This window comes from Ovis aries, chromosome 1 (assembly GCF_016772045.2).
Source record: "Ovis aries strain OAR_USU_Benz2616 breed Rambouillet chromosome 1, ARS-UI_Ramb_v3.0, whole genome shotgun sequence".
In the NCBI taxonomy this organism is placed as follows: domain Eukaryota; kingdom Metazoa; phylum Chordata; class Mammalia; order Artiodactyla; family Bovidae; genus Ovis; species Ovis aries.
In genome coordinates this window covers 217,204,074-217,229,647 of record NC_056054.1, presented here as the reverse complement: position 1 = coordinate 217,229,647, position 25,574 = coordinate 217,204,074, and the positions used below count along the sequence as shown (strand labels likewise).

Here is a 25,574-nt window from a genome sequence, read left to right as displayed (position 1 = left end):
GAACATTTCATGCAAAGATGGGCTCGATAAAGGACAGAAATGGTATGGACCTAACAGAAGCAGAAGATATTAAGAAGAGGTGGCAAGAATACACAGAAGAACTGTACAGAAAAGATCTTCACGACCCAGATAATCACAATGGTGTGATCACCCACCTAGAGCCAGACATCCTGGAATGTGAAGTCAAGTGGGCCTTAGGAAACATCACTATGAACAAAGCTAGTGGACGTGATGGAATTCCAGTGGAGCTATTTCAAATCCTGAAAGATGATGCTGTGAAAGTGCTGCACTCAATATGCCAGCAAATTTGGAAAACTCAGCAGTGGCCACAGGACTGGAAAAGGTCAGTTTTCATTCCAATTCCAAAGAAAGGCAATGCCAAAGAATGCTCACACTACCGCACAATTGCACTCATCTCACACACTAGTAAAGTAATGCTCAAAATTCTCCAAGCCAGGCTTCAGCAATATGTGAACTGTGAACTTCCAGATGTTCAAGCTGGTTTTAGAAAAGGCAGAGGAACCAGAGATCAAATTGCCAACATCCGCTGGATCATGGAAAAAGCAAGATCTATTTCTGCTTTATTGACTATGCCAAAGCCTTTGACTGTGTGGATCACAATAAACTGGAAAATTCTAAAAGAGATGGGAATACCAGACTACCTGACCTGCCTCTTGAGAAACCTGTGTGCAGGTCAGGAAGCCACAGTTAGAACTGGACATGGAACAGACTGGTTCCATAGGAAAAGGAGTCCATCAAGGCTGTATATTGTCACCCTGCTTATTTAACTTATATGCAGAGTACCTCATGAGAAACTCTGGGCTGGATGAAGCACAAGCTGGAATCAAGATTGCCGGGAGAAGTATCAATAACCTCAGATATGCAGATGACACCACCCTTATGGCATACAGTGAACAAGAGCTAAATAGCCTCTTGATGAAAGTGAAAGTGGAGAGTAAAAAAGTTGGCTTAAAGCTAAACATTCAGAAAATGAAGATCATGGCATCTAGTCCCATCAGTTCATGGCAAATAGATGGGGAAACAGTGGCTGACTTTATTTTTGGGGGCTCCAAAATCACTGCAGATGGTGATTGCAGCCGTGAAATTAAAAGACGCTTACTCCTTGGAAGAAAAGTTATGACCAACCTAGACAACATATTAAAAAGCAGAGACTTACTTTGTTAACAAAGGTCCATCTAGTCAAGGCTATGGTTTTTCCAGTGGTCATGTATGGATGTGAGAGTTGGAGTATAAAGCAAGCTGAGTGCCAAGGAATTGATGCTTTTGAACTGTGGTGTTGGAGAAGACTCTTGAGAGTCCCTTGGACTGCAAGGAGATCCAACCAGGCCATCCTAAAAGGAATCAGTCCTGGGTGTTCATTGGAGGGACTGATGTTGAAGCTGAAACTCCAGTACTTTGGCCACCTGATGCAAAGAGCTGACTCATTTGAGAAGACTCTGATGCTGGGAAAGATTGAGGGCAGGAGGAGAAGGGGACGACAGAGGGTAAGATGGTTGGATGGCATCACCGACTCAATGGACATGGGTTTGGGTGGACTCCGGGTGATGGACAGGGAGGCCTGGCGTGCTGCAGTTCATGGGGTCGCAAAGAGTCAAACACGACTGGGTGACTGAACTGAACCTAGGGCAAAGAGCCAGCTGCCTGGTGATAGTATATTCCCTCCATCATGGAAGAGGCAGCAGTTTGTGCTCACTGCAATATATTCTTACTTTACATATAAATTTGCCTTTGCTGCCTGCAGTGCTTCTGCTGAAATCTCATCTGTGGATTTATAAACTGTCACATTCCTTCAGTACCTCACACAGTATCATTTCTGGTTAAAAAATTCATTTGACAGGCAAAATAGACAGCAGGACAACGCTCAGAGGATTCACTGCTCCATGTACTCCCATCATTCTGAGTTTGCATTGGCCTACTCATCTTTGCCACCTGCTGGACAATGCAGGCCTGGGTGCTGTTTTACAAGTTACAATATATTCCAATATATGGTACTATTTCTCCCAAGGTAAAATACACAGGCCTAGGAACCAAAGGTAGAAGGCTCTTCTCACTATTACCGTCACTGATCCTGTAGTAAAATATGTTTCTTCTCCCTGAAATACTGGGATCTGCTGATTTATAGGGTTTTTATTCCAAAGAAACACTGCTTCTACCAGGGAACACAAAGATTCCACAAACAGGTTAAAAAGTATAAAAAGACTTCAAACACAGAGAACTCACTGCATCATTGTTTTCTTTGTTGTTCTATTTTAAGCTGCAACAACAAAATTCGACTCCTTATACAAAAGGCATACACTTATTTGAAGAGTATACTAGGATTTAATATTCATCGTTTTGGAAATTCACCAATAATCCAAAGATACACAATCTATACTTTAACATGTCCTGTAGTGATTAGCTTTCCTTCTGAAAAATGATCTTTAAATGACAGATAAAACTTTAGTGAATGACAAAAATGTATTTAACTTGTGGTGTGGTGCACAGGAACACAGAACTTTCTAAAGCAATATGATTCAAGGGAGTAGCAGAGTTTAAACAAGCGTTTCTATACTTAAGAGTCTGGGGATTCCCAAAAGTGTTTAAGTGTATTTATATTTTACACTATCAGTGAGCCCCACACAACCATAACTAGTTTTGAGAGAAAGGATAGAAATTAGCAATTCCAGCTACATCTTGGAATGGAATTCAGGGGACAATTTTTCTTTCATTTTGAATTTATTTTAAAATACATAAAAATATAAATACTTTTCTTTTCTTAAACAAAGATTTACCTTTTAATTATTATAATGAATACACATACACACTTATGTATATATTTCACTTCAGCTGACTGCCAAACTGGCACTTGAAATACTGAATTCAGCAAACACAAAGGACTACAAGTAGCCAAAGAATAAGTAGAAACTGAATCAAGCCACTTGGATAGTGAAGACCACCATAGCACAATGAATATAACTGGAAAGGTTCATCGAACTAATTTTTTTTAATGAACAGAAATAAGTATTCTATGCTGACTTGATAAAGAAGGGGTGTGATCACTGAGTGCTCACTCTGCAAGGCACTGTTCTAAGAATTAACTAATTAATCCTTACAGTGATTCCATGAGGAGTTTATTATTATCCTTATTTTACAAAAAGGCAGATGAGAGATTAAATAACTCGTCAACAAACGCCATGTAATTAGTAGATGGCAAAGAAAGGATCTAATCCTAACACTGTTAGGCTTGAGCCATTTTCTTACCAGCTCTGCAACACAGACTATATACCAAAGGCTGGGACTACAGTGAACCATGTGAGGCACTTGTTTTGGGTGCAAAATTTAAGGTGGTGTGCATGTGTACACAAACACACAAAACCCTCAGTGATCAGGTTAAGGTAGTATTTTTAAAAATTAAAATGCAAAAATTCTATAATGAACAAATTTTCAGACAAGATCAGAATTTCTGATTTTTCCCTTCTGACTTAGGCCCCTATGTGGCTTGGCATTGTTACTGGTCTTGTCTTTATGTAAAATTTGTGCTTGAGGCAAGTGGTTTACTAATCTCATTTCCCTCATTCTAGTTCTGGTCCTGCCAAAATACAACTCAAACCAAAATTTTCCTTTATGTTAATCCTGAGTTCTAATCAATGATTGGCTAATTTGATCACAGTGGTAGTCATCTGAACTACTGATACTATTTTTCTGAAACACTCAAAGGCAAAAGCATTATATACTGAATGAATGTTAATGGATATTGCATATTCAAAGCATTCACATGTTAACGATGAAAACAGAAATTCATTTTTGGCAAAAGAAAATTCTATGCTTAGCTTTAGTTGGCTGTACCATCCTTACCTCATTGAATAATCATGTATGCATTTAACAAATGTTTACCAAGCACCCACAGAGTCAGATATGACTGAAGCGACTCAGTAGCAGCAGCAGCACTGTATGCAATGTCTAAATTAAGTACTCCAAGAATAAGTGATTAAGTGAAGTTTTTATACAGGAAAAACTACTTTGGAGCATATATCTAAGAGGTAATTAGGGGTACATTTTCTCATTTAATCTTCATATTATCCCTCCTTTGTAGATACGAAGACGGAGGCTTAGAAAGGTTGCATAATTTGTCCAAGATCACCTAGCTTGAAAGTGGCAGGACTAGATCGAAACTCACATCTGTCTGACTTAAAAAAAAAACTTTCTATTATTCTACTAAGACAATTCAAATTTCTACAGACTTTTAAACAACAATAGAAAACATTTATTAAGGGGGAAAATGAAAATATAAAACTGCTTACTAGATTAAAATTGTGTAAAAATATGTTTACATGTGGACAAAAACTAAAAGGAGATCATCGTATATTGCAGTTAATGGTAACATTCTTTAAAAATTATAAACACAATATAAGGTATGGAAAGAAATCAGTTTAAATTGGGTAAAACAAATTGAGCATCACATTTGTATTTTTCACTATGTAAAATGAAAAGAAAAGAGTTCTATATATAGCATGCTTGATAAAGAAATTGAAGACTTTCAAGAAAGACTTTAGTTATGATTAATCTGAGTTCCCACATCCTATGAGGTCAGTGGTTTAGTTACTATCGATACTCCAAACAAGAAAATGCTATCATGTTTATGACTTATCCAAATGTATAACTGGAACTAAAAGTTGCAGTTTATACCTATAATTTCACAGCATGGTCACTGAACATAAATAAAACAACTAGGAAGCTTTTTTTAAATTTCCTTCACCTTATTCAGTGACCATACACTTTATCCTTTGTATTTATGGCTTTCAACTTATTTCCCTATTTAAGGACACTAAATTCTGACACTCATTAACACATACAAACTTGGTTGTTGGAACATGAATTCCAGAAATTTCTTGAGAATCTTAGGCCTGGTAAGGTTGGAAAAAAAAAATACCCAAAAGGGAATTATTTAAACTTAAAATAATTTACAGCAAAGAGAACAGTAACTTTACTAAACATTGGACTCACAATATGGAGTCATGTGATCTGAAAAACAGGAAGTGTTCAAATTTTTAAAATGCAAGAATGTTAAAGGGCAAACTAGCAGTCATCCTAGATAAAGTACAAGTGTTAAATAGCACGATATTTCTCCCATTTCTAAGATAAGCAGTACCTAATAATGGGTTAGAAAAACCTACAAAACTACTTGTGGGTTTTATTAAATTACAACTGACAGTAGAAAGTATTTGCACCTTTAGGAAACAAGCAGTATTTTAAAGGAAATGAATACTTACTTGATAATCATTTCTCTTAATATTTGGAACATCCATGTTGTGAGTAGAAGGGCAAATATCTTCATACTTTTTGCCCGTGAAAATATCAATTCCAACAAGGTGAACCTAACAGAGAAGGGAGAACAGGGAATCTGTTTAATCTTTGCCAAGATATCACTCATTACATACACAGAAGCATAATACCAATGCTGATTATGACAGATTCTTTCTCCTTCCAAGGTCATCTAATTTTACTTTCTTAAAAAAAAAAAAAAAGCAGTGATCATACAACTGAGAAGCAGTGAACAACTAAACAGTATCATGACATATCAAGACCCAATATCATACAGTCTAGCAACTCAATCATAAAAGTGCTTAAGAAAAATTCCTTAGAATGTTAGAACAGGTTTTCTCATTTGTAAAACAGATTGCCTAAGTCACTAGGATTCAGGAAAGTTTCAATTCCCAGTTAATGAAACATTATTAGGGCCCAAGAAGGAAATGCTACCTTTCAGTATTCAAATAGCTGATCACCCAGTAATTGTGGGAAGAAAAAAAATATTTGTTCTTATACACTTATAAGTTCAGAAACCTCATGTTCTGTAATGGAATACAAGTGATCAAAACCCCAACGCCAAGGCAGACCAGAAAGGGCATTTACCTTGGCATGACCGTGCTTTCCAGTTTTGGAAGTTGACATCTCCACTATCTTGCATGGTCGTCCTTTGAGCACCACGAAGCCGTTTTTGCGCAGGGCGGAACACTGCATAGGGTAAGTGCTGGAAGCCCCAGCATCTCCAGTAGTGAAATCAATTTCATCCGCCATGGTGGGCTGGGGAGATTCCTCTGAGGGTACTATGCAAAAAGTTTGTTTAGTTTTTAACAACTAGCATGCAAGCAGGGAAACGCCTCATTTCGGACAAGTTACGAGCCAAGCATCATGGATCTATTATTTCTGCATTTATAGAACACCCACCCGGAATAGTAGGCACTTTTTAACTCCGGCCTTGCAAACTTTTCCATCCTTTGGTGGGGAGGTGGGAGAGAAGTCGCAGCAGAGCTCGCTGGGGTTGGGGAATACCCGCCGAGGGCGCTCACCCGCTCGGGGGGCAGCAAATCCCGGCCCCCACCGTCCCACCGCCGGACGACCTTCCCGTACCACGCCGCCCGGCCCTCCGCCGCCGCCCGGATCCTCAGTGCGGGGGACCCAGCCCAGGCCGCACATCCCTGCGAAGGATGCGGATAACAGGACCTGGCCTCAGCACCTGGCCCTCGGGCAATGGGCGCACACTTCTCCCTCCAGCCTGCAGCGGCGTCACTTCGACCTCTCAGACACCCTCTGTCCTGCCGACATCCCCGGCCCGGCGCCTCACGGGCCTGAGCCCTGGCGGGTCCCGCGCTCGCCTCGGTCCCCCATCCATCCTTCCTCCTCTTCTTGGTCGGGGCTCGGCTCTGGCTGCCTACCCCAGCCCTTCCTCGCTCCGGTCGCAGCCCCACCACCTTTTCCCCGAGTCTTCACCTTTCAGAAGGTAAAGAGAGCCTTTTGCCTGCGCACCCGCGCCGGTCCCGCACAGCTGCGGCGGCGGCAGCTGTGGCGGCCGCGGCAGTTCCAAGAGACGGGGCGGGGCCGCCACACTTTCCACACCCCGGCCTCCCCGCCCTTTCCCGCCCCCACCTCAGCCCCACTTCCGGGATAGGTCCCGGCGCGTCATAGGCACCGCCCTCTCGCGCTACCATTGGCTATAAGCTTCCTGAGGCCCCGCCCAGTCACGTGAAGAGCGCCCTGGCAACCCCACGTGCTGCGGATTAGTGCACTTCCGGCGTGAAGAGCACTTTATGGAGTTTGGTTGCTGAGGGTAAACTCGCCGGCAAGGAAACGTGCTCTCTCAGACTTCCAGGTGCGATTAAGTTAGGGTCCCTGTCGAACTGAATGGAAACCAAGCCACGCACTCGACGGCCCGTGCCCTCAGGTGTGTGGTAGTTGTCATGTGACGGCTGTCAGAACTCAAAAGGCGTGCGAATTCAATGAGTGTAGTGGCTTTGGAGGGAACTTTGGGTTCCAACTTCTGGCCCAACTTGAAGCCGTACTTGGCCTTCCAAACCATGCTTTTTCCTTGAGGAAGAGCCCCAGTGCAGTATGATGTTACTGGGCTCCCACTGTGGGCTTCGCGGGAGACACCAACCACCCACGATGAGATTCCAGCAGCGGCTGCCACTGCTGATCTGCTCTCAAGCGTGAGAACTCCTGAGACATCCACGAACTAAAAAGCAGCGGTGAAATGACCTAACTCTCTCCTCACACTCCTCCCATCAGAGGCTGTTACCGAGTTTTGGAGGCAAGTGGTGTCTGACTCCTACTGCTTTGTCCAGCAGAAAGATGTTCTGCCAAACTCAGCTCTTACATCCTCCTGGCATTGGCATTCCTTCGAGTTTGAGATATGCCTGTACCTCATTAGGCCAGTTGGGTTGTCTTGGAATTAATGTGGAGCCAGTAGTGACTTGAATAGGATTAGGACCGAGTTTCTTAAAAAAAGATGCATTCTCCTTTTCTCAGTGGTTTCACAGCCCACCAAATTCTACTACCTTGCAGAGATGACCTTAACACCCCAGTTTATGTGGCCCTGTGATTTGTACTGCTGTCTCATGAAAAATTCCATTTCTCAATCTTCTGTGTGACTCCATGGTTTACACAGATGTTTCACGTGTGTTGTCCAGTCTAAGATTTACAGTAAGCAAGTGAACACCCTAAACTGAGCTCAGCATCTAGCTAATATGTGAAAGAGCCAGATTAGGACCCTGGTTCAGGAGTCCACTCAGCTTTTCCTTACACCCCCTAACCTTTCCCTATTACTGTTAGAAAGTTACAAGTATTTAGAATATATAAGCAGGTAGTGCAGTAAATGTTTTATGTCCATTATTCCTTTAATCTTGACTGTTACTCCTTTTTCAACCTTCAAATTTACTGTTAGAGTTTATACAAAATGAAATTTACCCTTTTAAGTTCTATGAGTTTTGAAAAACATAGGCAGTTATGTAACTACCACTGTAAACCTATAAACAAGATATAGAATGTTTCTCAAAACTTTCTTTGTGCCTCTTTGTGGTCAGTCCCCTCCCCCAACACCCAGCCCAGGCAACCATTAGCAACTATTTTGTCTGCACTTTAAATTGTGGAAGAAGGCTGAGAAAAGTTAAATTATTTGCCCCAAATTAGACAGCTAGCAAGTCAAAGAGCCAGCATAAACTCTAAGGAAGTTTGTCTCCACAGTCACTGTTACCATATACTACTGCATGCTGCCTATATACCACCATATACTGCAGTCACAGATTTGGGTTTGGAATCGAATGATCCAGCTCCATGCATTCAACAAATATAGTTGATTCTAGTCAAGTTGCTGGAACACTGGATTAGTGAATATTGAACTGTTGCTACTAGAGGAAGTACATATTACAGTCCCATGAGCATCACATTTTGGTCAGCTAACTTATATATAATCTTGCTTTGTGTGTGCTTGTTTGAAGACACTGTATTTAATATAAATTGGTTCATTAACATTTAAGTCGCAGCCAACAGCACTGTAATTCATGTACAAAGGAAGCTTATCTAACACGTGTGTTCTCTGTAAGGCACATCACAGCCTACATGTGCTTAGGAACACTAGAGAGCACTACAAAATACTATATTTGGGACCATTTTAAACAACCAAGTCATCAACGAAAGTCACAAAAAAGCAAAAAGAAACACGGACTGTGAAAAGAACACTTGTTTACAGTTTGATATCTGAAACAAGAAGGCAGAGCACTGCCTTCTTTGACCTTAGCTAGGAAAATGTGTATTGGCTGACTAAAATCTTCTATTTGGTAAATGTCCACAAATGAGCAAGAAAACACAGCAAAATTTGATTTTTGGGGTCACAAGTAAACTTTAGTAATCAGGCATATTCATAAATGTGTAATCTATGAAAAATGAGGGTTACTTTTTATCTTAGTGCACTCAGCACTGAAATGACTGTGTTAATCAGGACAGCCTGTTGTTCATTAGGTACTTGCTGTCCAGTGCAGGATACAATCTAGCAATTTTAACAGATATAATGCTGCTAAAGAAATAACTACAGGATGCTGAAATAAAGGTCTTGGCCCACTTTATCTGGTCTAGGTATTGTTCAGTTGAAATATAACAATCGATAAATTACTAGAAATGTCCAACCTACCAAGACTGAATCATGAAAAATCTAAACAGATCATTTAGTAGGAAGAATTATAGGTCAGTAATCAAAAGCTCCCAACAAAGAAAAGTTCAGAACCAGATAGTTCTACTCGTGCATTATAACAGACATTTAAAGAAGAATTAATACCAATTTTTTGTAAGCTCTTCCAGTGACCGTGAACTTCCAGATGTTCAAGCTGGTTTTAGAAAAGGCAAAGGAACCAGAAATCAAATTGCCAACATCTGTTGGATCATCAAAAAAGCAAGAGAATTCCAGAAAAACATCTATTTCTGCTTTATTGACTATGCCAAAACCTTTGACTGTGTGGATCACAATAAACTGTGGAAAATTCTTCAAGAGATGGGAATACCAGACCACCTGACCTGCCTCTTGAGAAATCTGTATGCAGGTCAGGAAGCAACAGTTAGAACTAGACATGGAACAACAGACTGGCTCCACATTGGGAAAGGAGTACGTCAAGGCTGTATATTGTCACCTTGTCACCCCACTTGTTTAACTTATATGCAGAGTACATCGTGAGAAATTCTGGGCTGCATGAAGCACAAGCAGGAATTGCTGGGAGGTATATCAATACCTCAGATATGCAGATGACACCACCCTTATAGCAGAGAGTGAAGAAGAACTAAAGAGCCTCTTGATGAAAGTGAAAGAGGAGAGTGAAAAAATTGGCTTAAAGCTCAACATTCAGAAAATGAAGATCATGGCATCTGGTCCCATCACTTCATGGCAAATAGATGGGGAAACAAGGGAAATAGTGGCTGACTTTATTTTGGGGAGCTCCAAAATCACTGCAGATGGTGACTGCAGCCATGAAATTAAAAGATGCTTACTCCTTGGAAGAAAAGTTATGACCAACCTAGACAGCATATTAAAAAGCAGACACATTTTGTCAACAAAGATCTAGTCCAGGCTATGGTTTTTCCAGTGGTCATGTATGGATGTGAGAGTTGGACTATAAGGAAAGCTGAGAACCGAAGAATTGATGCTTTTAAAACTGTGGTGTCAGAGAAGACTCTTGAGAGTCCCTTGGACTGCAAGGAGATCCAACCAGTCCATCCTAAAGATCAGTCTTGAGTGTTCATTGGAAGGACTGATGTTGAAGCTGAAACTCCAATACTTTGGCCACCTGATGTGAAGAGCTGACTCATTTGAAAAGACCCTGATGCTGGGAAAGACTGAAGGCAGGAGGAGAAGGGGACAACAGAGGATGAGATGGTTGGATGGCATCACCGACTCAATGGACATGAGTTTGGGTAAACTCAGGGAGTTGGTGATGGAAAGGGAGGCCTGGTGTGCTGTGGTTCATGGGGTCACAAAGAGTCAGACACAATTGAGTGACTGAACTGAACTGAAAGATGAGTGATCACTTCTGGACTCACTTTATGAGTCCGGCATTACTCTATTAACCAAAACCAGACAAAGACACTACAAGAAGGGAGAATAATAAGCATAGTGCAATATGAAAGTATTAACAACCTGAATTCAGGAAGGAACAAATTAGAGGTATGGGATTAATAGATAAAAACTACTGTATATAAAATAGATAATTAACAAAGACATACTGTATAGCACAGGGAGTTATATCTACTACCTGTAATAATCTATAATGGAGTATAATCTGCAAAAATACTGAATTGCTATACTGTACACCTGAAATTAATATTGTAAATCATTAATACTTTAATAAAAAGGAAGTCCAGTTGCAATTTCTTCAAAAAGAATAAAATTCTAGGGAATAAATTTAACCAAGGAGGTAAAAGATCTGGAAATTCTTAAGACTTGGAAATTGAAGAAGACACAAAATATATTCCATGCTTATGGACTGGAAGAAACAGTGTTGTTAAAATTTCCATACTACTCAAAGCAATCTAATATTCAATGCAGTTCCTATCAAAATTCCAATGGCATTTTTTCACATAAATATAAAAATCATAAAATTTGTAGAGAACCACAAAATATCCCAAGTAGTCAAAGTAATCTAGTGCAGGAAGAAGAATAAAGCTGGAGGCATCGTGTTTCCTGATTTCAAACTATACTACACAGCTGTAGTAATCAAACAGTACAGCATTGTGCAAAAACAGGCACATAGATGAACGAATTATAAAAGTAGTCCAGAAATAAACTCATGCCTATATGGCCAATTTGATGACAAAGGAGGCAGGAATATACAATGGGGAGAGTGTAGCTCTTCAATAAATAAGGTTGAGAAAATTGGATAGCCAGATGCACAAGAATGGAACTGGTCTCCTATCTTATACCGCACAAAAAAATTAACTCAAAATACATTAAAGACTTGAACATAAGAACCAAAACCATGAAACTCCTAGAGGAAAACATAGAGGGTAAGCTTCTTGACATTGATCTTGGTAGTGATTTTTTTTGGATAGTTCATTAAAAGAAAAAGTAGCAAAAAATATGAACAAGGATTACATCAAACGGAAAAGCTTCTGCATAGTAAAGCAAACCATCAACAATGTGAAAAGACAACCTATGGGATGGAAGAAAGTATTTGCAAGTCATACATCTGATAAGGTGTAAGTATCCAAAAATACATCAAGAATTCATGCAAAATTCAGGGACTTCCCTGGTGGTCCAGTAAATAAGAATCTGCCTTGCAATGTAGGGGACATTAATTCAGGCCCTGGTTGGGGAACTAAAATTCCTCAAGCTGAGGGGCAACTAAGCCCTTGCACCATAAATAGAATCTGTGTGCGACAGTGAAAGATCCTGCATGATGTAATGAAGATCCCATGTGCTGCAACTAAGACCTGATACAGCCACATAAATAAATATTAAAAATAAGCAATTATTAGAGTTCTTGAATACAAAATTGGCCATTGTTGTTTTTTAAAAAGAATTCATGCAATTCAGTAATCAAAAAAAATCTGATTTTAAAATAGAGGAATGGAATATACATTTTTCCAAAGAAGACATACAAATGGCCCGCAGGTACATAGAAAATTTCTTAATATCACTAATTATCAGGGAAATCAAAATCACGATATTATCACCTCACTCCTGTTAAAATGGCCATCATCAAAAAGACTAGAGATAACAAGTGCTGGCAGGTTGTAGAGAAAAGGAAATCTTTGTGCACAGTTTTGGGGACTGTGAAATGGTGCAACCGCTATGAAAAACAGCAGGGAGGTGCTTCAAAAAATTAAAAATAGAACTACCATATGATCCAACAATCCTACTCCTGTGTATATATCCAAAGGGAATGAAAACAGAATATTGAAGAGACATCTGCACTCCCATGTTCATTGCAGTATTACTCGCATAATCAAGGTATGGAGATAACCTAAGTGTTTGTCAGTGGGTGAATGGATAAGGAAGGTGTGGTATATATTCACAATGAATACAGTATTATTCAGTCATGTGAAAGAAGAAAATCCTGCCACTTTTGACACATAGATGAACACATAGATGCTAAGTGAAATAAGCCAGGTGGAGAAAGAAAACTACTGAATTTAGATTTCATTATATGTGGAATCTTGAAAAACACCCCAGAAACAGAGAGTAGAAAATTGTGGCCAGGATCTAGGGAGAAATAGGAAGAGATTAGTAAACAGGTATAAACTTTCAGCTATAAGATGAATAAGGTATAAGGATGTATTGTATAGCATAATGAATCAACACAGTGTTGTATAAGAGAGTAGCATGTGAATGTTCTCACCAAAAAAAGATAAATGTATGATGTATGACATGATGGATGTGCCAGTTAACTAGATGGGAGGAATCCTTTCACAGCATGTGTTTGTGTGTGTACTCAGTCGTGTCTGACTCTTTGCAACCCCGTGGACTGTAGGCCACCAGGCTCTCCTCTGTCCATGGAATATTCCAGGCAAGAAAACAAGTGGATTGCCATTTCCTACTGAAGGATCTTCCCCACCCAGAGATCAACCCCTGCATCTCTGCATCAACTCTTGCATCTCTGCATTGCAAGCAGATTTTTTTTTTTTTAAGCAGGGCTAAGAAGTTATTTTCATGCCCAAGCCAGCACAGACCTGGCAGACAGCAGTACCATAGGGCAAAGAGTGAGGGCAGTGTCAAATGGAGCCAGGCCCAGTGCCAGTAGGGCAGCCAGGGCTAGGCCAGCAGGAGGCTCAATGCAGGGGCAAGAAAAGGATGGGTGAGGTAGGCAGAAGCTGGAAGCACCAAGGGGAGATGCCCTGGGTGGAAGAACAGAAAGAGAGGCAGAAGGGCAGCCAGCCAGCGAGGGCCAGACTACCATTGCATGTTGAGCACATGGGCAGAGTGCCAGGGGTGCCAGTCCTGGAGGTGGGTGTGGCATGGGCTCTGCAGCTCCAGGACAGTTTTCCCTTGGTTTCTACAGGTGCTTCTCATCAGGTCTTGCATGAACTCGGTGCTCGTGAGGTGGGCGAGGATGCAGAAGGAATGGGACTGGCCTGTCCCAGACTTTGGCTGCCAGTCTTCCATGTCCTCCATCAGCCACTACTTGCTGAGCAGCTGCCCATTCTGCTACAGGGCACTGTCAGCGAGTGGGGTTGCCCCGAAGGCCAGGTGTATTGTTGAGGGAAGCACTGGGTGCAAAGGTGTACTGCCTGGGCGAGGGTGGGAGTGGGGTGAGGGGGGTCCATGGTGAGGGGCCAGGGCCTTCTGCTGTTTCCTCTGAGGGGGCTGAGCCCTGCTGAGACCAAGGCTGAGGCTCTCCTCACAGGCATGAATCTTGTTCTGGGCTTCTATGTGTATGAGGCCCTCTGCATTCTCACCATCAATACTCAGCACCCAGTCACCCACAGCCATGCTGGCCTGTGCAGCTTTACCTCCAGGACTGAGTGAGCCAGGAGATAGAGAAGGGCACATTGAAGTCCTTGCCCACCTGTGGCCAGAAGCCCCAAAGTGCTGGCCCCTCCAGCACCACTTTAAAGGAATCCACGGTGCTGCTCCTGCTGGGATTGTGAAGGGATTCCCAGGTGGCGCCTGCGGGCAGAACTCCAAGTAGTAAATTTTAAAAAAAAGATAAACTGAATGTCATCAGTATTGAAAATGTTTGTACCTTGAAGGAACAACATCAAAAAAGTGAAAATAAAATCATGCAAAGGGAGAAAATACTTGCAAGTCATATATTTGATAAGGGATCTGTATACAGAAATGTAAAGGTCTCTTACAACTCAAAAATAAACAGAAAAATAATTTTTTAAAATTGGCTAAAGATTTGAATAGATGTTTCTCCAAAGAAGATATGGAAATGGCTGTTAAACACAAAAAACTTATCAACATCATCAGTTATTAAGGAAATGCATATCAAAACTACAGTGAGATACCACTTTACACCCACTAAAATGACTGAAATGAAACACAGTAACAATTGTTGCAAGAATGTAGAGAAATTGGAACCTTCATACATTGCTAGTGGGGTTGTGAAATAGCACGGCTGCTTTGGAAAACAGTTTGGCAGTTTCTCAAAATATCAGACTTAGAGACAGCATATGACCTAACCATTCTACACCTAGTTATATACTCAAGAGAATTTTCATCCCTGCAAAAAACTTGTACATTAATGTTCGTAAAACATTATTCATCATAGTAAAAAACTAGAAAAAACTTAATTGCTCATCAGCTGATGAATGGATAAATGAAATATGCTGTTCTATATAATGGAACATTCAACATAAAAAGGAAGAAAGTAAAGTGAGAAGTGAAAGTGAAGTCGCCAGTTGTGTCCGATTCTTTGCGACCCAATGGACCGTAACCTACCAGGCTCTTCTGTCCATGGGATTTTCCAGGCAAGAGTACTGGAGTGGGTTGCCATTTCCTTCTGTAGGGGATCTTACCAACCCAGCGATCGAACCCAGGTTTCCCACATTGCAGGCAGACGCTTTACCATCTGAGCCACCAGGGAAGGAAGCCACCAGGAAGAAGTACTTATAAATAGGAAGTGTGGATTATCCTTAAAAATTATGCTACATGAAAAAAAGCCAGTCACAAAGGCTGCATGTTGAATGATTTCATTTATATGAAAGGTCTAGAACAGGCAAATCCATAGAAACGGACAGTAGATTAGTGATTGCTGGGACTGGGTGGAGGAGAGAATGAGAGATAATTGCTAATGGGTACAGGGCTTCTTTGGGGGTGATGAAAATGTACTGATAATAAATAATATGATTGTACAATTCTGAATATACTAAAAATCACTGAATTGTACATTTTAAAGGGGAAATTACATGATAAATGAATTATACCTCAATAAAGCTATTACTTAAGAAAAGATAAAAAATGAGAATTAATACTCATCCACTCAGCATAAATAATTTCACCATACTACAGTGAGTATCCTTTTGCGACCTACACCTTTATATGCTTTAATAGAAAAATGTTGAAAAACATACAATTATCTAAGTGGATGCAAAAAAAAGGGACAAAATTCAGTACCCATTGCTGAGAGAAACAGCAAACCAAGAATATAAAGGAACTCCTTCAACCTGTGGGGTGGAGGTGGCCAACTAATGCCATACTCAGTGGTGAAAGGCTGAACATATTCTCTCTTTATTTCTTTTCTATTGTCCCCCAAAACAAATTGCAACAAATTTAGTACCCTAAAATAACACTCATTTAAAAATTACACAGTATACATCAGAAGTCCATGCCAGTGTGGCTCAGTTTTTTCTCTGGATTTTAACAGGCCAAATTCAAGGTTTCGGCAGAGCTGTTTTTTTGTTTTTTGGTTTTCTGAAGGCTCTGAGGATGAATCCACTTCTAAGTTCATTCAGGTTGTTGACAGAATTCAGTTCCATGCAGTTTTAGTGTTGGAGTTCTATCTCTTTGATGGTTGTCAGATGGAGATTGTGCTCAGCTTGCAGAGGTCACTTGTGTAACTTGGCTTATGGCCCCCTTCCTCCATTTTGAAAATCAGCAATGGCTAGTCAAGTCCTTCTTGTGCCTTGACTCTCTTTGAATATTCTTCTCATGTGTCATCTACTACTTCTCCCTACTACTTCTCCTTATTCAGCATCTCTCTGACCCACTTTTCTGCCTTCTTCTTCCACTTTTAAGGGTTTATGTAATTACACTGGACCCAGCACAATAATCTTCCTAATTTAATGTTGAGCTGATTACTACCTTAATTCCATCTTTAGAGTCCCTACACAGCCTACCCAGGTTGGTAGGACATACCTTACAGATATTGTGGGTTTGATTCCAGACCACTGTAATAAAGGGAATATCACAATAAAGTTGGTCACACAATTTTTTTTTGGTTTTATATAAAAGTTATATTTATACTAAAATATAGACTAATAAGTATATAGTAGCACTATGTCTTTAAAATGTATGTATCTTAATTTAAAAAGTGTTTTATTGCTAAAAAAATATCCAACCATCATCTGAACCTGCAGCAAGTCATAGTTCAGTTCAGTTCAATTCACTCACTCAGTCATGTCCAACTTTTGGCAACCCCAGGGACTGTGCATCAAGGTCTTTTCCAATGAGTCAGTTCTTTGCATCAGTTGGCCAAAGTATTGGAGCTTCAGCTTCAGCAACGGTCCTTCCAATGAATATTGAGGACTGATTTCCTTTAGGATTGACTAATTTGATCTCCTTGCTGTCCAAGGGACTCTCAAGAGGCTTTCTCTAACACCGCAGTTCAAAAGCATCAATTCTTCAGCACTTTCTTTATAGTCCAACTCTCACATCCATACATGACTACTGGAAAAACCATAGCTTTGACTATATGGACCTTTGTTGGTAAAGTAATGTCTCTGCTTTTTAATATGCAGTCTAGGTTTGTCATAGCTTTTCTTCCAAGGAGCAAGCATCTTTTAATTTCATGGCTGCAGTCACCATCTGCAGTGATTTTGAAGCCCAAGAAATTAAGTCTGTCACTGTTTCCATTGTTCCCCATCTATTGGTCATGAAGTGATGAGACCAGATGCCATGATCTTTGTTTTTTGAATGTTGAGTTTTAAGCCAGCTTTTTCACTCTCCTCTCTAACTTTCATCAAGAGGCTCTTTAGTTCCTCTTCACTTTCTTCCAGAAGGGTGGTGTCATCTGCATATCTGATGTTACTGATATTTCTCCTGGCAATCTTGATTCCAGCTTGTGGTTCATCCAGCCCAGCATTTCACATGATGTACTCTGCATATAAGTTAAATAAGCAAGGTAACAATATACAGCCTTGATGTGCTCCTTTCCCTATTTTGAACCAGTCAGTTGTTCCATGTAATGTTCTAACTATTGGTTCCTGACCTGCATACAGATTTCTTAGGAGGCAGATAAGGTAGTCTGGTATTCCTATCTCTTTAAGAATTTTCCACAGTTTGTTGTGATCCACATAGTCAAAGGCTTTAGCATAGTCAATGAAGCAGAAGTAGATATTTTCCTGGAATTCTCTTGCTTTTTCTATGATCCGGCAGATGTTGGTAATTTGATCACTGGTTCCTTTGCCTTTTTAAAATCCAGTTTGAACACTGGGGAGTTCTCAGTTCACGTACTGTTGAAGCCTAGCTTGGAAGAATTTTGAGCATTCCTTTGCTAGTGTGTGAAATGAGTGCAATTGTGTGGTAGTTTGAGCATTCTTTGGCATTGCCTTTCTTTGGGATTGGAATGAAAATTGACCTTTTCCAGTCCTGTGGCTACTGCTGAATTTTCCAAATTTGCTGGCATATTGAGTACAGCACTTTCACAGCATCATCTTTTAGGATTTGAAATAGTTCAGCTGACATTCCATCACCTCAACTAGCTTTGTTCATAGTGATGCATCCTAAGGCCCACTTGACTTCACACTCCAGGATGCCTGGCTCTAGGTGAGTGATCACACCATTGTGGTTATCTGGGTCATGAAGATCTTTTTTGTATAGTTCTTCTGTGTATTCTTGCCACCTCTTCTTAATATATTCTGCTTCTGTTAGGTCCATACCGTTTCTGTCATTTATTGTGCCCATCTTTGCATGAAATGTTCCCTTAGTATCTCTAATTTTCTTGAAGAGATCTCTAGTCTTTCCTATTCTATTGTTTTCCTCTATTTCTTTGCATTGATCGCTTAGGACGGCTTTCTTATCTCTCCTTGCTATGCTGGAACTCTGCATTCAGATGTATATATCTTTCCCTTTCTCCTTTGCCTTTTGCTTCTCATCTTTTCTCAACCATTATCTGAGCCTGCAGCAAGTCATAATAGTAACACCAAAGACCACTGATTACATATCACTACAACAAATATAATAATAATGAAACAGTTTGAAATATTGAAAGAATTGCCAAACTGTGACACAGGGACATGAAGTGAGCAAAAGCTGTTGGAAAAATGACACCAACAGAGTTGCTCAACACAGTGGTGCCACAAACCTTCAATTTCTAAAAAGTGCAATATCTGCAAAGTGTGATGAAGTGAGGTGGAATAAAATAAGGTATGCTTGTATTTGAATAATCAGGAGATGGGAATCTTAGGGGACACTTTTAGAATTCTACTTACCAAGTCCTCTAAGAACAGGAACAAGACAAGGCTTCCACTATAATCGCTTGTATTCAACATTGTATTGAAGATGCTACCCAGTGCAACAAGAAAAGAAAAGTATACAGATAAGAAATTACTTTATTTATGATGTCATGAACATCTAGTTGCAAATTCCACAGTATATAAAATGGACTAAAATTAACAAATGAGTTCATGAGAATTGATAAATGAGGATACAAAGCCAACAGGAAAATCAGTTATATTTCTATGTTAGTGACAATTATAAATCAAATATTTTAAAAAGGAACCATTTATAATAGCATCACAAAATTGAATACTTATTAAATAAAATAGGTGCAAGACCTGTATATTGAAAACTGTAAAATAATAAAAATATTCTGGAGGTAAGGTAAAGAAGACTTAAATAATTGGAGACATATGCCATGTTCATGGATCAGATGACATAATATTGTTAAGTTGTTTGTACTTCCTAAATTTATCTATAAATTAAATGCAGTCCTAATAAAAATTCCAGTAGGCCTTTGTAGAGAAAGTGACAAGCCTACCCTAAATCTATATTGGAAATTCCAAGGACTTCGACTAACCAAAATAATTTATAAAAAAAAGAACAAGGTTCACTACCTTATTTCAAGACTTATAAAACCACAGTAAAAAAATCTCAAAAAACAAAAGACAGTCCATTTTTTAAAAATGGGCAAAGGACTTGAACAGACATTTCTCAAAAGACTATACAAATGTCTGAAATACATATAAAAAGATGCTCAACTTTATTGGTCCTTAGGTAAATGCAAATCTAAACCACAATGAGATACTCTTCACTTTCACTAGGATGTCTGTAATTTAAAAAAGCAGAACAAAACAACATGTATTGTTGAGGAAATAGAGAAATTGGAATGCTTGTGTATGCTGGCGGGAATGTAAAATGCTGTAGCCACTGTGCAAAATAGTTACGTCATTTTTCAGAAAGTGAATATAGTATGGTCATATGACCTGTTAATTCCACTGATAGGCATACACCACAAAGAACTAAAAACAGATAAACAAATACTTGTACACAAATGTTTATAGCTGCACTGTTCACAATAGCCAAAAGGTGGAAACAACCACGTCTTATTCATGGATGAATGAGTAAGCAAAATGTGCTATATACATACAATGGAATATTACTCAACCATAAAAAAGAGTCAAGTATTGATACATGCTACAACGTGAATCTCGAAAATGTTATGCTATGTGAAAGAAGCAAGATACAAAGTCACGTATCTATTATTCCATTTATACGAAATGTGCAGATTAAGTAAATTTGTAGAGGCAGAAAGAAGACTGATGGTTGTCAGGGATAGAAGGAGGAGAAAAATTGGGAGAGACTGCTTATGGGTACAGAGTTTTCTTTGGGGGAGATAAAAATTATTAAATACATAGAAATATTTATAGCTGTGTGTATTATCAAGGTTGGTATACATGTATATATTTCCTTGCTCTGTCAGCTGAGAAGGCCTGGAAAAATAAGCAAATCTGTTGCCCAGATCTTTGTTTCTAATATCATTCTGCAATAAAAGGAACTAGGACTTCTTGGAGAAATGTCTGATTCTACAATTAGAGCAGGAAATACACAAGATAAGCCTAGAGCATTTTGTAAGTCCAGCTTGTGAAAGTGAAAGTCGCTCAGTCATGTCAGACTCTTTGTGACCCCATGGACTATACAGTCCATAGACTTCTCCATGCCAGAATACTGGAGTGGGTAGCCTTTCCCTTCTCCAGGGGATCTTCCCAACCCAGCGATTGAATCCAATTGATCGCATTGCAGGTGGATTCTTTACCAGCTGAGCCACCAGGGAAGCCCCCAGAATGTAAGGAAGTGCTCAAAAAACAAAACAGAATAGAACCAACACAAAAGAAGGGGGATGAAAAGAAAAAAACCTCACATTGTACAACACCTTGAACAGCAAAATAAAGTCACACTGGATGATAACCCAAAGTATAAAATAAATATTCATGAGTACACACTGATACAGGCAAGTGATTAAATTACTAAACAAATGGGAATAATAGATAAGTTATCAGCACAAAACAATTCAAAATAATTTATGTAGCTTTTCCAACCTTAAGGAAGTGAAACATGACTCCCTGTTCCATAAGTTTGAGCTTCATATAAGGACATTCTTCCTAAGAGTTATGGAAAGGGAGAAAAAGTATCAGTGGGGAAGCCTTTCAAACACTACATTAGCCAAATGATCAGGGTCAATAGCAACAAATGAATAGTGTTAGATTATAGCTCTAAGTATAAAATAAATATCATGAGTCCATGGTGATGTAAATAAATGATTGAATAAACAAGGAGGAAATGAATGGAGGATAAAAGACAAGTATCCCTTGTAGAAAAATTCCAAATAATTTATGTAGATACTCTGCCCTCAGACAGAGGGCACATAAATCCCAGCTGTGCCTGGTGATTACCTTTCAAAGAGTACAGTATAGAGAGAGGAAAAAAACCATGACTTTAGGCTGGAGAAACATATCAACACTACATCAGTGAGGTGATCAAGGCCAATATCAACAGAGGTAAACAATATTGATAACATGTACATTTGATATGATGTGAAAAAATGACACTTTATCTCTGTAGTCTAAAGCCCTAAAGCCCATATTCCCAGTTTAATCATGAGAAACACAGCAGTAAATTCCAACAGAGGGACATTCTACAAAATACTTGACTAGTACTCCTCAAAACTGTAAGATCGTTAAAATAAACGAAGTCTGAGGAACTTTCACAGCCAAGAGGAACCCAAGGAAACAGGATACATAGAATTAATATCTTGATAGGATTCTGGAACAGAAATATATATTAGTTAAAAATAAAAACCTAAGGAAACTTGAGTAAACTATAGACTTTAGTTAATAATATCAGTTCATTAATTTTAAGAAAATACCATAAGATTTTCTTATGTAAGATGTTAATAATAAAGGAAAATGAATGAGGGGGTCTATGGAAACTCTCTTACTATATTCTCAATTTTTCTGTAGATCAAAAACTTTTGTAAAAAATATGTATATGGGAAGTGGCTTATATTCTTATTAATTAAAGAAATCCTAATAATAAATGCAAACAATAAAAAAATGGGCAAATGACTTGAACAGATACTTCTCAAAAGAAAATATGTGCATGCCCACTAAGTGCATGAAGTACTTAATATGACTAATCAGCAACGAAAAGCAAAAGTAAAACCATGATGAAAAGACCAAATGTTAGCCAGGATGTGTAACTCCTGGAATTATAAAATGGCACAACACTTTTGGAAAATTTTGACAGTTTCTTATAAAACAAAACAATTCCAATTTTAGTTAACTTCCAAAATGAAAAAAAAAAGTGTATAAGACAGCTTGAACATGAATGTTTATTGCATTTTCACTCACAGTGGTCATGTATGGATGTGAGAGTTGGACTGTGAAGAAAGCTGAGCACCGAAGAACTGATGCTTTTGAACTGTGGTGCTGGAGAAGACTCTTGAGAGTCCCTTGGACTGCAAGGAGATCCAACCAATCCATCCTAAAGGAAATCAGTCCTGGGTGTTCATTGGTAGGACTGATGTTGAAACTCCAATAATTTGGCCACGTGATGCAAAGAGTTGACTCATTGGAAAAGACCCTGATGCTGGGAAAGATTGAGGGCGGGAGGAGAAGGGGACGATAAAGGATGAGATGGTTGGATGCCATCACCAACTCAATGGACATGGGTTTGGGTGGACTCCAAGAGCTGGTAATGGACAGGGAGGCCTGGCGTGCTGCGGTTCATGGGGTTGCAAAGAGTCGGACACAACTGAGCAAATGAACTGAACTGAACTGACTCGCAATAGCTAAAAACTGGAAATAATCCAAATGTCCATCAATAATTATCTTTATTGAATAAACAAGTTGTGTTGTATTTATAAAATGGAACATTACTAAGCAATAAAATGGAAAAAACTACTGATAAACCCTAGTGATATGTATGAGTTGAAAGAAGCCAGAACATTATGCTAGATGGAAGAAGCCAAATATGAAATAATTCATACTGTAATGTATTTTATGTGATGTTCTGGAATAGGAAAAATTAATCTATGGTGGGAAAAAATCAGAAAAATTAATTCTAAAAGAATAAAAAATTATTCTGAGAGGTATTTGGATGGGGGTCATGAGAGGACTTTCTTAGGTGATTTAAATGTTCTGTATCTAAACATGTGTGGATTATCTGGGTGTATGCATTCATCATAAGTCATTATATTGTAGAGATATGTGCATTTCACTATAAATTTTACCTAAATAAAAAACTCTTAAGGGATAAACTTGAAGAACAAATAGAATTTTGAATTGGTAATTTTAATAAATTGAACAATTATTTTTAAAGAATCGTTGAATATTCTGTGTTTAAAAAACTATCAACAGAGACTTTAGAAAAAAATTCAAAATTAAATCATTTTCTCCAGAGATTTTTGCTGAGAAGAGGCGGAAAGAAATATTATGACAGATAGAGTCATATGTGCAGTCAAAGGAAAGTTATTTTACTTGTTTGTATATAAAGTTTCTGTTTTGAATGAATCTTAGATTTATAGAAGTATTACAAAGATAGTCAAGAGGTCCTATATACCCTTTACTGAGTTCTCCCTAATGTTTATATCTTACATAACCATTTTATATTTATCTAAACTAAGAAATTGACATTAGTACAATATTATTACTAAAGTAGAAATTTTACTGAGATTTCATCAGTTTTTCCATTGATTTTTATTCTGTTCCAAGATCCAATTCTGGATACCACCCCATTCTATTTCATTACTTTCCTCTAGTATCTAACAGCTTCTCAATATTTCTTTGTTTTTCATGACTTAGATAGTTTTGAAGAGTACTGCTGAAGGTATTTTTTAGAAGGTATTTTGTAGTATGAGTTTATGTGATATTTTCTGTTCTATGTTTTCGTAGATTCTGTATTCATCTATTTGACATCCATTACTCACAGAGCCAAATGAATGGCCAAAGTTCTTTGCACTTCCCCTGTGATTCAGCCTTCATAGATAGGCACATGAAAATCATTTTTTTTATAAACCCTCGAGCCAGTCTGGGTCCATACCCCCAACCATCTCCTTTATCTAACTCTCATGTACCAAGCCAGTATTTCCCCTGCCTAAAATCTTTACCCAAGGTACTAGACGTCCTATAGGTCAGAGTGAATTGACATTTTTCAAATTAGTCAATCCTAAGGTTAAGCGCGGCCGAGAGGAGCTACCCCGCATTCAAGGTCAGGGGCAGAAGCCGGGAGGACCCCATGCCTGAAGGGCGGCGACCAAGAGGAGTTACCCCACATCAGAGGTCAGGGGCAGCAGCCGACAGTGCAGGCTGCGACGGCGCAGGAACAGCCGAGAGGAGTTGCCCCGCATCCGAGGTCAGGGGCGGCCGGGAGGAGCCACCCCCGCCCAAGGCAAGGGGCGGCGGCGGGGAGGAGCTACCCCACCGCCGAGGCCAGGGACAGCCGGGAGGAGCCACTCCACGACCAAGGAGTGGTGGCTGCTCGGGCGCAGGAGGGCCTAGAGGAGCTATCCAAGGTTGAAGGTCAGGAAGGGCAGCGGTGAGGAGATACCCCTCATCCAAGGTAAGGAGCAGCGGCGGGGCTTTGCTGGAGCAGCCGAGAAGAGATACCACACGCCCAAGGTAAGAGAAACCCAAGTAAGATGGTAAGTGTTGCAAGAGGGCATCAGAGAGCAGACACACTGAAACCATACTCACAGAAAACTAGTCAATCTAATCACACTAGGACCACAGCCTTGTCTAACTCAATGAAACTAAGCCACACCTGCGGGGCAACCCAAGATGGGCAGCTCATGGTGGAGAGGTCTGACAGAATGTGGTCCACTGGAGAAGGGAATGGCAAACCACTTCAGTATTCTTGCCTTGAGAACCCCATGAACAGTAGGAAAAGGCAAAATGATCGGATACTGAAAGAGGAACTCCCCAGGTCGGTACGTGCCCAATATACTACTAGAGATCAGTGGAGAAATAACTTCAGAAAGAATGAAGGGATGGAACCAAAACAAAAACAATACCCAGCTGTGGATGTGACTGGTGATAGAAGCAAGGTCTGATGCTGTAAAGAGCAATACTGCATAGGAACCTGGAATGTCAGGTCCATGAATCAAGGCAAATTGGAAGTGGTCAAACAAGAGATGGCAAGAGTGGACATCGACATTCTAGGAATCAGCAAACTAAAGTGGACTGAAATGGGTGACTTTAACTCAGATGACAATTATATCTACTACTGCGGGCAGGAATCCCTCAGAAGAAATGGAGTAGCCATCATGGTCAACAAAAGAGTCTGAAATGCAGTACTTGGATGCAGTCTCAAAAATGACAGAATGATCTCTGTTTGTTTCCAAGGCAAACCATTCAATATCACAGTAATCCAAGTCTATGCCCCAACCAGTAATGCTGAAGAAGCTGAAGTTGAACAGTTCTATGAAGACCTACAAGACCTTCTAGAACTAACACCCAAAAAAGATGTCCTTTTCATTATAGGGGACTGGAATGCAAAAGTACGAAGTCAAGAGACACCTGGAGTAACAGGCAAATTTGGCCTTGGAATGTGGAATGAAGCAGGGCAAAGACTAATAGAGTTTTGCCAAGAAAATGCATGG

At 39.6% G+C, this 25,574-nt stretch overlaps 1 protein-coding gene and 1 pseudogene across 3 annotated transcripts in view; both read right to left on the bottom strand.

Annotated features, from left to right (window-relative positions):
* Positions 1–6,860, bottom strand: part of EIF5A2 (eukaryotic translation initiation factor 5A2) — a 28,782-nt gene extending 21,922 nt beyond the window's left edge. For all 3 annotated transcript variants that reach the window (XM_004003164.5, XM_027958395.3, XM_042234585.2), the window contains exons 1-3: positions 6,769–6,860; positions 5,911–6,104; positions 5,271–5,375 (exon numbers count right to left, since the gene is read on the bottom strand). In XM_004003164.5, coding sequence (XP_004003213.1) covers positions 5,271–5,375; positions 5,911–6,075 — 270 coding nt within the window. In that variant the 5' untranslated portion in view covers positions 6,076–6,104; positions 6,769–6,860. The remainder of the gene's footprint in view (positions 1–5,270; positions 5,376–5,910; positions 6,105–6,768) is intronic.
* A 293-nt stretch (positions 6,861–7,153) lies between these two features.
* Positions 7,154–25,574, bottom strand: part of LOC114112083 (PDZ and LIM domain protein 7-like) — a 29,576-nt pseudogene continuing 11,155 nt past the window's right edge.